This window comes from Phodopus roborovskii, unplaced genomic scaffold, assembly GCF_943737965.1.
Source record: "Phodopus roborovskii unplaced genomic scaffold, PHOROB, whole genome shotgun sequence".
Taxonomy (NCBI): Eukaryota; Metazoa; Chordata; class Mammalia; order Rodentia; family Cricetidae; genus Phodopus; species Phodopus roborovskii.
In genome coordinates this window covers 2,047,154-2,059,985 of record NW_026126571.1, presented here as the reverse complement: position 1 = coordinate 2,059,985, position 12,832 = coordinate 2,047,154, and the positions used below count along the sequence as shown (strand labels likewise).

The window sequence follows — 12,832 nt, the reverse complement described above, 5'->3', positions numbered from 1 at the left end:
ACTCTTGGCTTGGAACTGAGTGTTGGGACACAAAAGGGTTAGGCTGGTTTTTCCAGCCTACAGTGGTTGTAATCTAGAAAGTTAGTCCAAAACATCAGATAGGAAACAGTAACAAGGGTAAGGTCTGAGGCAGAAGACAGCATTTCAGAAACTCCACAACCAGACAGATGTGTTTTATTTAAAAAAAAAACAAAAAACAAAACAAAACAAAAAAAAAAAAAAAAAAAACCAAAAAGCCAACAACAGCAACAAAAACCCTTCAATAAGAAAATCTGATTAAATCTTATATTAACTCAAGCTCCTCAGTACCTTTCAGGAAAGCCAACAGGTTAAAGGAAAGACACACAGACATCCGCCGTCGGTTCTTTGGTGGGAAGCTAAGTTTCACCCAATCTGCCCTCATGATTATCACGCCCAGGTTTCGTTTTTCAAAAGATAGGCTTCAAAGCTTATGGCAAAGAAGGCAGACGTATACTCTCTAACGGTTGGGAATGTAAAGTTGAAATGTGCGGCAAAAGCCCAACGTGACAATGGCATACATCGCTTACAAAATGATCCTAGAAAACTGAAACGGGACAAGCTCACGGAGGGTAGCAGCAAGTGGAGAGTCCTAACCTTCCCCGGTGACTCAGCCACAGGGGACAGCTGGCGGTGCCAGGCTTCCCTCTGCCAACCCAGCCAGCTGAGCTCTCCTGGTTCTGACGTGGCAAGCACAGAAAGTAAGGGGGTGTGGTCTTTCTGCCGGTGCCTGCGGCGTCTTCCTTTCCCAAGTTTTCTCCAGGACGTTCTCCTTTGGTCTGAAAGTTGAACTCGGAAGGCTCGGCACCTCGGATGAGTCATTAACTTGTATTGGAATAGCACTTGGGAAACGGGAGCCTACAAAGGCAGGTTTTTCGATGAAGTTCAGCATCCGATCTCGGTGTGAGGATGCCTCCTGTGCGTCACCAGGTCAACGGCAGGACGCTGATGGGCACCCTGGTGAGGTTCTGCAGAGCCACGAGCGCGCACACACACACCCACCCGTTTAAGCTTTCAATAAATACAAACATCATTCTACATCATTCCACCAGAATAAATTAAAAACACTGCATTCCTCTTGGTCCACTTCGCCTGTCGGACTGGCACGGAGCACTGCTAGTTGGTGGCCGCTCCACGCTGCTGGGACTTGAACGCCTCCAGTTCTTCAGGCCTCAGCACCTTCTTTGCAGCAATAATGGTATTCTTCATTAGCATGGCCACTGTCATGGGACCAACACCCCCAGGGACGGGAGTGATGTAACCGGCTTTCTTCTTGACCCCTGCGCAGAAACAAGACAGGGAGGCTGCTTCAAGTGCGTGTGGCAAACACCATGTGTACTTTATCACGTTGTGGAGAAAAAGTATTCAAAGAAAGAACAGTGAGAAATGCAAGAGACTCCGTTAGCTTCAAACTGCGTAAGACAGCATCTATGGGGTTGGCGAGATGGTTCAGGGGTTATAAGCACTGGCTGCTCTTGCAGAGGAAGTGGGTTGGAAACTCATAACCATGGTGACTCATAACCATCCAAAACTCCAGTTCCAGAGGATTTGACAACAGGCACACACACGGTGTACATACATGCAGGTACAAGCAAAACACTCAGACATACAAAATAAACGTGTGATTTCTTTTCCTTTTCTTAAGAAAAATAGCATCTACAGGGCAGGGCAACAGCTCAGTTGTAAAGTACCGATGAAGACCTGAGTTCAAGCCTCAGAACCCACGTAAAAACAGATGTGGTGGTGTGTACTGAGCTGTACTGTGACCCCAGTGCTGGGGGCAGATAACTAGATTGCTGGGGCTTACTAGTTAACCAGCCTGGACACATTAGCAAGTTCCAGGTCATGAACAACTGAAGACACCCAAAGGCATACATACGGTGCCACACAAACATACATACCACACACCAACACACATACACAACACGGACACACAGCACCGTAGATACACAACACGGACACACAGCACCGTAGATACACAACACGGACACACAGCACCGTAGATACACAACACGGACACACAGCACCGTAGATACACAACACGGACACACAGCACCGTAGATACACAACACGGACACACAGCACCGTAGATACACAACACGGACACACAGCACCGTAGATACACAACACGGACACACAGCACCGTCAGATACACAACACGGACACACAGCACCGTAGATACACAACACGGACACACAGCACCGTAGATACACAACACGGACACACAGCACCGTAGATACACAACACGGACACACAGCACCGTAGATACACAACACGGACACACAGCACCGTAGATACACAACACGGACACACAGCACCATAGATACACAACACGGACACACAGCACCATAGATACACAACACGGACACACAGCACCATAGATACACAACACGGACACACAGCACCATAGATACACAACACGGACACACAGCACCATAGATATACAACACGGACACACAACACCATATATGTACAACAGACCCATAGCACACACCTTCAATCCCAGCACGTGGGAGGCAGAGGCATTGGGTCTCTGTGAGTTCAAAGCCGGCCTGGTCTTACATAGTGGGTTCCTAGCCAGCCATGGCGATCTGCTGAGACCTAGTCTCAAACTCTCAAACAAACAAAACAAAACTATGTGAAAAGATATGTCCTAAATGTCCACGAAAGGTAATATTTACAGATTTATGTTTTCAAAAAAAAATAGACTAAATACCTTCAAAATCTACATCTCCAACCAACTTGGGCTTTGCAGTGACAGGGTCTTGAACTCTGTTTATGCCCACATCGATGACCGCTGCCCCTTCCTTGATCATGTCAGCTGTGATCAGATTTGGGATGCCTGGCAACAGAGAGCAGCAATCAGTAAGGCAACATACTTCATTTAAAATATTTCATTTATTTTAGATGTATTGATGTTTGCGGGTAGCAATGTTTTGCTTCAATGTGCACCATGTGCCTGCAAAGCTCACAGAGGCCACAAGAGGGCATTACAGGCAGGTGACTGGAAGAACTTGCTATGAACACCGTTAACTAAGGAACCATTTAAACATCACTGCTGAGGAGAGCTGGGCAGGCTAGCAGTCGGGCAGAGGAACAGTCAGACTTCGGAACGCTTACCGGCGGCAGATATCACAATGTCTGCAAGGATTGTGTGCTGCTTTAGCTGCTCTTTGGGAGTGTATCGGTGAGATATTGTAACCGTGGCATCGCCTGAGGATGCAAAAAACAGAGGCCCTGAGTCCCAGATCCGGGCCGGGGTGAAGGTGGCTTTCAGCTATTAACAGCGCTGCAGAACTCAGACTTGGCACAATTTCTACATGGCTAATTGTCATTTATGCTTAGGACAGAGAGAGGGGTCAATGGGTAAACATGCATTCCTGACAGCTTGAGTCCATCCCCCAGAACACAAGGCAGAACGAACACACAGACACATACACACTCACACACACACACTCACACACAGACTCACACACAGAGAGACACACACTCACACACACAGACACTCATACACACAGACTCACACACACAGACTCACACAGAGACACTCACACACAGAGACACACACACTCACACACACACTCACAGACTCACACACACACTCACAGACTCACACACAGAGAGACACACACTCACACTCTCTCACACACAGACACTCATACACACAGACTCACACACACATATTCACACACACAGACTCACACAGAGACACACACACTCACACAGAGACACTCACACACACTCACACACACATTCACACTCACACACTCACACAGACACACACACACTCACACAGACACACACACTCTCACACACACTCACTTTCACAGACACACACACACTCACTCACACACACACAGAGACACTCACACACACTCACACACACACTAATACTTGATGTAGCATCTGGCACTGCTCTCAACTCTACCCTTTGGGGTCATAAATAATCATGTTTATTCCATGTATTCATAGACTTTAAAGAGTTTTACATTTTTTGGATTTTTTTATTTATATGCACTGGTGTTTTGCCATGGGTGTCAAATCCCCTGGAACTGGAGTTACAGACAGTTGCGAGCTGCCATGTGGGTGCTGGGAATTGAACCCAGGTCCTCTGGAAGGGCAACCAGAGCTCTTAAGGGCTGAGTCATATCTCCAGCCCCCAAGGAGCTGGAGCAAAACACCACCAGAATTACTCAAGATAATACAGTTTACTCAAGAAATATAATTTTGCTTTGGTCATAATTACAGTAATTTCATGCAGTCCTTGACTTCTTTGCTGTTTCTTAGATGAACCAACAGGGCACGGCAGGACAGGCAGCAATCAGCCGATTCCCTCTTCTGCAGGGGCCTACAGTGGCTTTCCCTCCCAGGGACACACAGCAGGCGCCAGTTCTGAGTAAGAAAGCTTCTAGTGCTGACCCAACGGGAGCTGATAACCCCTAACTGCCTACAACGTGCTTCACTCAAAACTCCAATCTGCCCAAGGCTAGCTCTAGGGTCCCCAGTGGTGGTACTGAGTGAGTGCAGCCTTCCACACCATGGTGGTCACAGGCTAGGGTTTCAGGGCTCTCTCACAACAGGAACGGTAACTTTCTCACCTCCCGGCCGTTCGTGGGCACCATCCGTGTGCAGCAACATCGCAATTGGCATTCCAACGTTTTTTGACCTGCCGGCTACAACCACGTTCTTTCCTAAGGTTGGGATGCCTGCAAAAATAAATAATAATATATAAACACACACACACACACACCACACAACATGTGCATGCATGTGTGTACACATCAAATGACATGGCACGGATAGCAACTCTGAATGAATACAATCAAAGCCAGGTCTAAAAATGTCTCACTGCCTACAACCGTGCTTTACCCAGAACTTGAGTTTGTTTGGAGCTAGTTCCATAACAAGTTGCTCGTGCACACATACAGAGCTGCTTTAGGTCATGAATCCAATCACTATGGGCCAGTCAGGGCTGTGGCTGTGCAGTAGAAGGCATGTTGTAAACTGTAAAACATCTTATAGATTCTTGCTGTTATCGTTGGTAAACCTTACACCCCCTCCACCCTCCAAGGCTTGTAGAACGGAGAGCCATCATACACACAGACTCACACACACATATTCACACACACAGACTCACACACAGAGACACACACACTCACACAGAGACACTCACACACACATTCACACTCATACACTCACACAGACACACACACACTCACACAGACACACACACTCTCACACACACTCACTTTCACAGACACACACACACACTCACTCACACACACACAGAGACACTCACACACACAGGTGAGCCCTGCAGGGTGGGAACCTGGGCTGGGGTGGGATCCCACACTTTGCTGCTCTGGGGGTTCCTGCCAGTCCTAAGTACAGGTTGAGTGTTCCTTACCCTGAAGCATGCAGGGCTGGGAATGTTTCAGTATTGGAGTTACTCAGATGTGGGATTATCTGCACAGCTCTTACGCTATTAACAATCCAAAACTAACAGTGCTGAAAGGGTTTCAGGTTTTCAGATCAGGGCTGCCCAACCGAGCCTACTTTCCCAATACTAAGGCAGAAATGCAACCTGGACACACACCCACCGGTTCGCTTCAGTATCTCCCACACGCCCCAAGGGGTCGCTGGTAGCATGGAATACTGGTCCAAGCACATTCGCCCCACGTTAATGACGTGAAAGCCATCGACATCCTTGTCAGGAGAAACGGCGTTGCAGACCTTCCTCTCGTCGATGTGCTCTGGAAAAGAAAGCAAGCGTGGAGCCTCCGGTCCACGCTACGAGGGAAAGGCCGACCTGCTCCAGTGCATCAATCCACGGATCCACTCTCCTCTGGCGTGACGCCATGGTGGCCAGGATGGCATTGAGCGAAGCCGTGAGTCAAAGCACCACAGCCAATGTACTCCCCGCTCCCCCCACTTCCTCCCACTGGTCCTTCATATCAAGATCTCTAGCAGGCTAGGAGGGATGACTCATATCAGCTCCCCGCAGCACTCGAACACTGTGGAGGAAGACTGCCAGAAGTCGGAGGCCAGCCTGAAGTACATAGCGAAATAGTAAATACTTTTTTAAGCACTCCAAACAGCAGCAGTGCCCGGACTGCTCAGAATTCAATAACCTATTTTTTATTTTTGAAAATTGTTTTATTTTTATGTGTATGGGTGTTTTTCCTGAACACACACACACACACACACACACACACACACACACACACACACACACCAAGTCTATGCTGGGTACCATGGAGGCCAGACGAGACCATAAAGCTGACCTGAAACTGGAGTTATGGGGGATTGAACCCAGGTCCTTTGGGAGAGCACCAGTGCTCTTAACCACCAAGCTATCTCAAGCCCAGGTCCCTTTTCTCTTTCGAAGACTAGAACTCACCTGGGAGTGGCAGCTGGACAAGGAGACCGTCTACGTTTTCGTCGTTGTTCAATTTCCTGATTGAACTCAACAGCTCTTCTTCTGAAACTGAGGCTGGTTTCACAATTGTCTCGCTGTTGATTCCTATTGTAAGAAAGGTCAAGGCTTAAACAACATCGGAAAGTGTACAGCTCCCAACCATAGGGGATGAATAAAGACTAAGTTCTTCTCTGGGGGGAAAAAGAACACAAAAGTCCTTAATGACATGGGTAACGTGTGACCTGCATGGGAGCTAAGGCATGACCTGCCCACAAGGACTCCTCCGGCTTCACACGGACACTCTCAAACACCAGCTCAGGGCTCAGTGCACTGTTCTGTGCTTATTCAACAACCTCATTTTGAGACAAGGAGGGAGGAGCCTGAGAACCAGATAAAATGCCAGCTGGAGATTGGGAGAAATGGCCCAGCATGCTCGCTGAGGACCCAAGTGTGGCCCCAAGTAAAAGCTGGGCACAGCTGCACACATCTGTAAGCCCAGTGCTTAGGCAATGAGACCGGAGGATTCTCACAGCCTGTTGGTCAGACTGTCTCCAGGTTCTGTGCAAGACAGACTCAAAATGTAGCGAGAAGAGCAAACATACACACGCTAAATAATCAAACAAACCAGTGTAACAACTGTTATGAATTTAAAAGGGCATCTCTGTCTTGGGTGCTTAAGCATTGCAGGAAAGGTTGAGCAGTAGCATGAAAGGCCTCTGTGGTATGGCTGAACGTTAGTTGTAGGTCTGAAGGAAACGACAGCCGTCTGAGGAAGTGGTTTTTCATTGGCTGTATAAGCGTGGGTAGCTCAGGTTTTGGGGGATGGGAAATTTGTGTCTTTGTCCTTCAGGCATTGTTGATTACAATGACAGGCAGCTAGCCGGCTCAGATGCTCATCTGCTTGTGTGACAATCGGTGGTCTGAGCACCTGGAGCCTTCCCTTTTGATGTGGCTGGGCTGAAGCCACTGCCATTTCACTGACCCAAGACAGAGACCCTACTGCTCAGGGGAAGCGGCTGTAAAGAATGTTCAAGGTCATTGGCAGACAGTTAGGGCTAAGGCCGGTCACCCTTCCCTGAAAGCCCTCTAGTGTTCTGTTTTCTATTTTAGATTTTGGAGACAGGGTCTCATGTAGTCCAGGATGACCTCAAACTTGCTATGCGGCCAAGCTGGCCATGAACTCCTGGTCCTCCTGACTGACTCATCCTCCCCAAGTGCTGGGACTGTGGTATGAGCCACCACTCGGGGAGTAGCCTTATCCCCAGACAGACTTCCAGGCAGCAGCCGGGCCCCGACACTAACTCCAGACAGACTTCCAGGCAGCAGCCGGGCCCCGACAGTAACCCCAGACAGACTTCCAGGCAGCAGCCGGGCCCCGACAGTAACACTCACCCACTTCTGCTGCCGCCCTGGTTTTGTTGAGGACGTAGGAGTGACTGGCAGGGTTGTCACCAACCAGAATGACACTGAGGTGTGGCCGCTTGTTGCCTGAGGCCACCCACTCTTCCACCTCCTGCCGTACTTCTTGCTTGATCTGCTGAGCCAGCTTCCTTCCAGAAATGACCACAGCTTCATTTCTGCAGAAGGTGACGACAAAGTTACAAAAATATGGCTTTGGGTCTTTGCAAAGAAAAAAAAAAATAAGAAAGAAAAGAAAGAAAGAAATGCTCCTATTAGAAAAAGTGTCATTCAACACCAAAAGGCTTAGGTTTGAATGTGAGATCCGAAGAGCAGGTGTACAACCGTCTGCTACCAGTTCAGGATGGCCAGGGTGATTAAATCAGGGCTGGGGAGGCTCCCAAGCTTAAGCTGCTGGCAGCTGACACTGGCCCAGGTAAGACTTCAGACCAGGGTCTCTTGTGCCACCGCCTCACTACCAGAATGGGCATTTCCTTGTCCCCCACCCCACTGCTGAGGCTAGCACGCTTCCTTAAATATCGACGTTCCTTTTGAAATTTGTGTTATGCTGGTGGTATTACTATCTGGTCATGTTTCTCAGGACCTGGACTTATTTTCTTTTCCTTCTTATTTTGTGTGTATGGGTGTCTTGCCTGCGTGCATGCATATGTATCATGTCTGTGCAGGGCCTGACTGAGGTCAGAAGACAGGGTCTGACCCTCGGGAACTTGAGCACGACAGACAGTTGTGAGCCGCCTGCCGTGTGGGTATTGGGAATAGAACCTGGGTCCTCTGCAGGGGTAAGAACAAGTACTCTTAACCACTGAGCCATTCTGCAGCCCCACTGAACCGTGTTATACAGTACTGTATAACACAACTGTCCCGCTTTAAACAATAGTTCCAAGGCGCCTTCTTCACCTACAGATAGATGGTCAAGTTCCTTATTGAAAATAGTGCAGGATTTGCATAATCTCTGCACACACACACACACACACACACACACCCTCCAGCCCTTAAATTGCCTATAGAGTGCTTATAAACCTAACACAACACAATTCTATATGAAAAGTTGTTATATAGAATTGTTTACATACAAACTATATCATGTGGTTAGTAGACAATAAACACCACACTGGCAAGTCAAGCCTCAGAATTCCTGCCACTGCCCACTCCCTTTCCGGGACCGTTCTCATATGAGGGCAGGATGGTTAGTATCATCCACCAGCTTGGAAGGATCTAGAATTGCCCGGGGCCTTTGGACACGCCAATGAGGCATCATCATCGTGACTGCTTTACTTGAGCTTCGGGTGGCACCATCCCGACTCCGACAGGGATAGAAAGAAAGGAGCAGCCCAGCAATGGCCCGGCGGCGGCAGCGGCGCACACCTTTAACCCCAGCACTTTAACCCCAGAGGCAGGTGGATCTGAGTTGGAAGGCAGCCTGGTCTACACAGAGAAACCCTGTCTTACTTATATGTATGTGTACATTGTGCTCTGTGAGAATGATTTATCTAGCACTTCACAAAGAGTTTCTTTGGAAAGCAGTAATCGAAAAAGAAACAGTAGAAGCCCACTTGAACCAAAAATGATGGGCTGAAGTTAAGGATGCAGGGTTCTGGAGACAGAGGCCAGTGTTTCAGGTCCTAATCTCTGCTGCAGAGGGAGGTTCTGGATGTCATGCCAATTTACTTAAAAAAAAAAAAAAAAAAAAAAAAAAAAAAAAGGCCAAGGCAAACAAAGCCAGACCACTCTGTAATGAAGACTATTTATAATCCAACAACATTTAACCCTTTGCTGCTCCCTGCAGCACGGAAAAACATGAGTCATTTGATGAGTTCGCTCCATCTCTTTGCCAGGGGCCAAATTAGGTCACTGCTTAAAGGGAAATAGACTGAGCTCCAACCCAAAACTAAAAAGAAATAAAATGAAGAAGAAATTCTAAGTCTGTACACTTAATTTATATATTAAATGCTTCCACAAGACATGTTTAGAAATTTTCCTACTAAAATGACAGACTAGAAGGAAGTCATCTAATCAAGGTCAAAACAAATATCCAAGTCAGTAATACCTATTTTTCCTGTTAAACCAACAGTTGGTGATTTTTCCAGACAATATCAGGGAAGCTTATAACTCCCAATGATTTTGGGAAAAGTTCTGCAACTTAATTAATGGGCCGGTAATGAGAGGGGAGGAAGAAAACGGAACAGACACTGATTGAACACTACGTGGTTTTTTTGTCAACATCTTTACATAAATTACGCTTGGTTATCGTGCCTGTTATAAAAACCCTGTTTACCAAGCTCGTTTACTCCTCCACCCACCGTCTCCTAGGCTACGGTTCTCTCCCTTCAACCATGCAGTTTATGTCCCTGAAACCCTGGGACAACAACAAAGAGGACCCTGCAGTTATCTAATGTGCGGGGCAGTTGAGAGATGGCTTTCAGAGATATGAAGCCTACACTTCACTTCTCAGAATCGCTGGCAAGAGCACAGCCTGATCGCCAGCAAACTGGTCTAGTTCTTCGGGTAATGAATTACAGGGTCTTTTCAGTTAGCCAGGTCTCCGGTCCACAGCCTCCAGCCACCAGAACTCAGGAAGAGGAAAGAAAAGAAGAGAAACGAAGGATGGACTCAAGGAGGCAGGTCAGGATCAGATCTCAGAAAACCTGAATAATGTCAGCATGGAGCCGGGTGTTGGTGGCGCACGCGCACCTTTAATGTCAGCACTCGGGAGGCAGAGGCAGGCGGTTCTCTGAGTGCGAGGCCAGCCTGGTCTACAGAGCTACACAGAGAAACCCTGTCCCCCCCCCCCAAAAAAAAAAAAAACCTCAGCATCCTGTGTTCCAACACGCAAGGCCGGGAAATGAAATGTCTTCCAACTGGTGGAAACCTCACCTGCTTCCCTTCAACAGGAACAAAAGTCCCATTGTGGAAGGCACAAAGTTTTTATCGGCTCTAAATGTGCAGTCTCAAACTCTATGATGTGTTGGTGCCGGGTGGAGCATGGGGGGGGGGCGGTGGAGACAGGACACAGAACCAGCTTTTAAAGACACAGGATTGTGCCAGATGTGGGGGAAGAAATCACAACCCCCATTGGAGTCTCTCTACTTAGGCTCAGACATGGGGGCTTGAGGTCCACAAAGATCCAGCAAGTCAATTATCTCCCGAAGGAAATGCAAACAGAACATTCCCTGCCTTCCCCATCGGATCATCGGATTATTATTATTATTTTTCAATCACCTTACCTTGGGTGTTTGAAGTTTTAAAAACTACGGTAAATACGCATAGGAAATTTACCATTGTGACTTTTTTTTTTTAATTGCTATTCTGAGATTGGGGAGGGAAGTGTCTCACACTGCAGCCCGGGCTGGTCTCCAACTCACACACACCCTGTCCAAGCTAGCTTGGGACTCGCAGTAATCCCCCTGCCTCAGAAGCAATCTCGCCTCGCGCCAGGCTCTGGCAACTCTCAAGCACAGTTTACGTGGTATCCAACAATCTCAGAACGGTGTGGCCAGCTCGGCGGTGCACGTGCGGAGCGGAAGCTCCATCACTGAAGCTCGCCCTGAAACAATGCTCCTCTCACGCCCGGGAGCCCACAGCAACTTTTGGGGGCGTGTGTCACCTCCAGGCTGGAACTGGCAGGCTTCGGAGTGGACTGGGGGGCTGCGGGGAGCACGGGACCTCCGCGGGGCAGCGGCATCTTGCGGACCACACCCACCGCACTCGGGAGGAGGGAAGCCGGTACCCCTGAGCAAGCCGGCTCGCGGATTTCATCAGACTGCAGCAACCCGGGCTGCCGCTAGGGCCGGGAAGAGGCGGACCTCTCCGCAGCCTCCCCTGCGGCGGCGGGACGATGCCCGCGAGGCAAGCGTCCGCATCCGCATCCGCGTCCGCACGTGAGCCCCGGCGCCACGTCGCCCCGCCACGCCCCTCCGTTGGCTGCCGGACGGCAAGGATGCTCGGGGACCGGGGACCCCTTGCCCACGCCGCGCCCCGCCGTCCCGCGGACCCGCTCCCCGGCACACTCACCGCGCTGCCGCCAGGTGGAAGGGCTGCAGGCGCGTGTGGCAGCCGCGCGCGGGACGCAGCAGCCGCGCAGCCAGCGCGGATAACAGAGAGGACGAGGCCATGGCCCGCGCCGGTGCCCGCGCCGGAGAGAAGCGCGCGCGCGGGCCGCGAAGCTAGCTCTACCCCCGGCCCGCGGAAGCCCCGCCTCGCCACGCGCCCATTGGCCCCCGAGCCGGAGGCGGAGCCAATGGGAGCTCTCCGTTCTACGTAAGCCGGCCCGGGACCGCGTCCTGGTTGGCTGAAGGAGTCAAGCCCCTAAGCGAAGCTGCAGAGGTTCCCCTCCAAGCCAGGCCAACCGAATCTGGGGTTCGTTCTTTCGTTCATTCTTTCATTCATTCGTTCGTTCGTTCATTCATTCTTTCATTTGTTCGTTCATTCATTCATTCTTTAATTCGTTCGTTCATTCATTCATTCTTTCATTCATTCATTCGTTCATTCATTCATTGTTTCTTTCTTTCTTTCATTCCTTCCTTCCATTCATCAAACAAAAGTGTGAACCACCTACTTACTGTGCCAAGGATCTGAAAGGGACTAAAATAATATTAAAAAGAAAAAAAAAGAAAACAAATCACCACTTGGAAAAATCATACTGAAAATTGATCCGGAATCATCAAAGGAAGTCAAAACAACTGGGCGAAAACTGATTACGGAGCAAAATACTTACGTGTACGTTTGTTACACAGGGGCTGGAGAGATGGCTGCAAGAGTGCCCGTAGCCCTTGCAAAGGACCCAAGTTTGATTCTAAGCCTCAGTGGCTCCAAACCTCCCGTAACTCCAGCTCCAGAGGATCAGACTCTTCTCTCCAAGGGCACCCTTATGCACACGTATGGTGTACACACATACATGCATGCATACACATACACACACACACACAGAATCAGACACTTTCTGACCTCCAAGGGTCTCCCATGACACAAGTGACATAC

At 49.2% G+C, this 12,832-nt stretch overlaps 1 protein-coding gene across 1 annotated transcript; it reads right to left on the bottom strand.

Moving 5' to 3' along the window:
• Positions 1–219: 219 nt before the first annotated feature.
• On the bottom strand, positions 220–12,041 carry Mthfd2 (methylenetetrahydrofolate dehydrogenase (NADP+ dependent) 2, methenyltetrahydrofolate cyclohydrolase). The gene is made up of 8 exons (XM_051203063.1): positions 11,867–12,041; positions 7,829–8,013; positions 6,419–6,541; positions 5,619–5,771; positions 4,617–4,724; positions 3,139–3,231; positions 2,735–2,860; positions 220–1,298 (listed from the first exon to the last, which is right to left on the bottom strand). The coding sequence occupies exons 1-8, from the start codon at positions 11,965–11,967 to the stop codon at positions 1,135–1,137; spliced, it is 1,053 nt and encodes a 350-aa protein (XP_051059020.1). The 5' UTR covers positions 11,968–12,041; the 3' UTR covers positions 220–1,134.
• Positions 12,042–12,832: the final 791 nt, after the last annotated feature.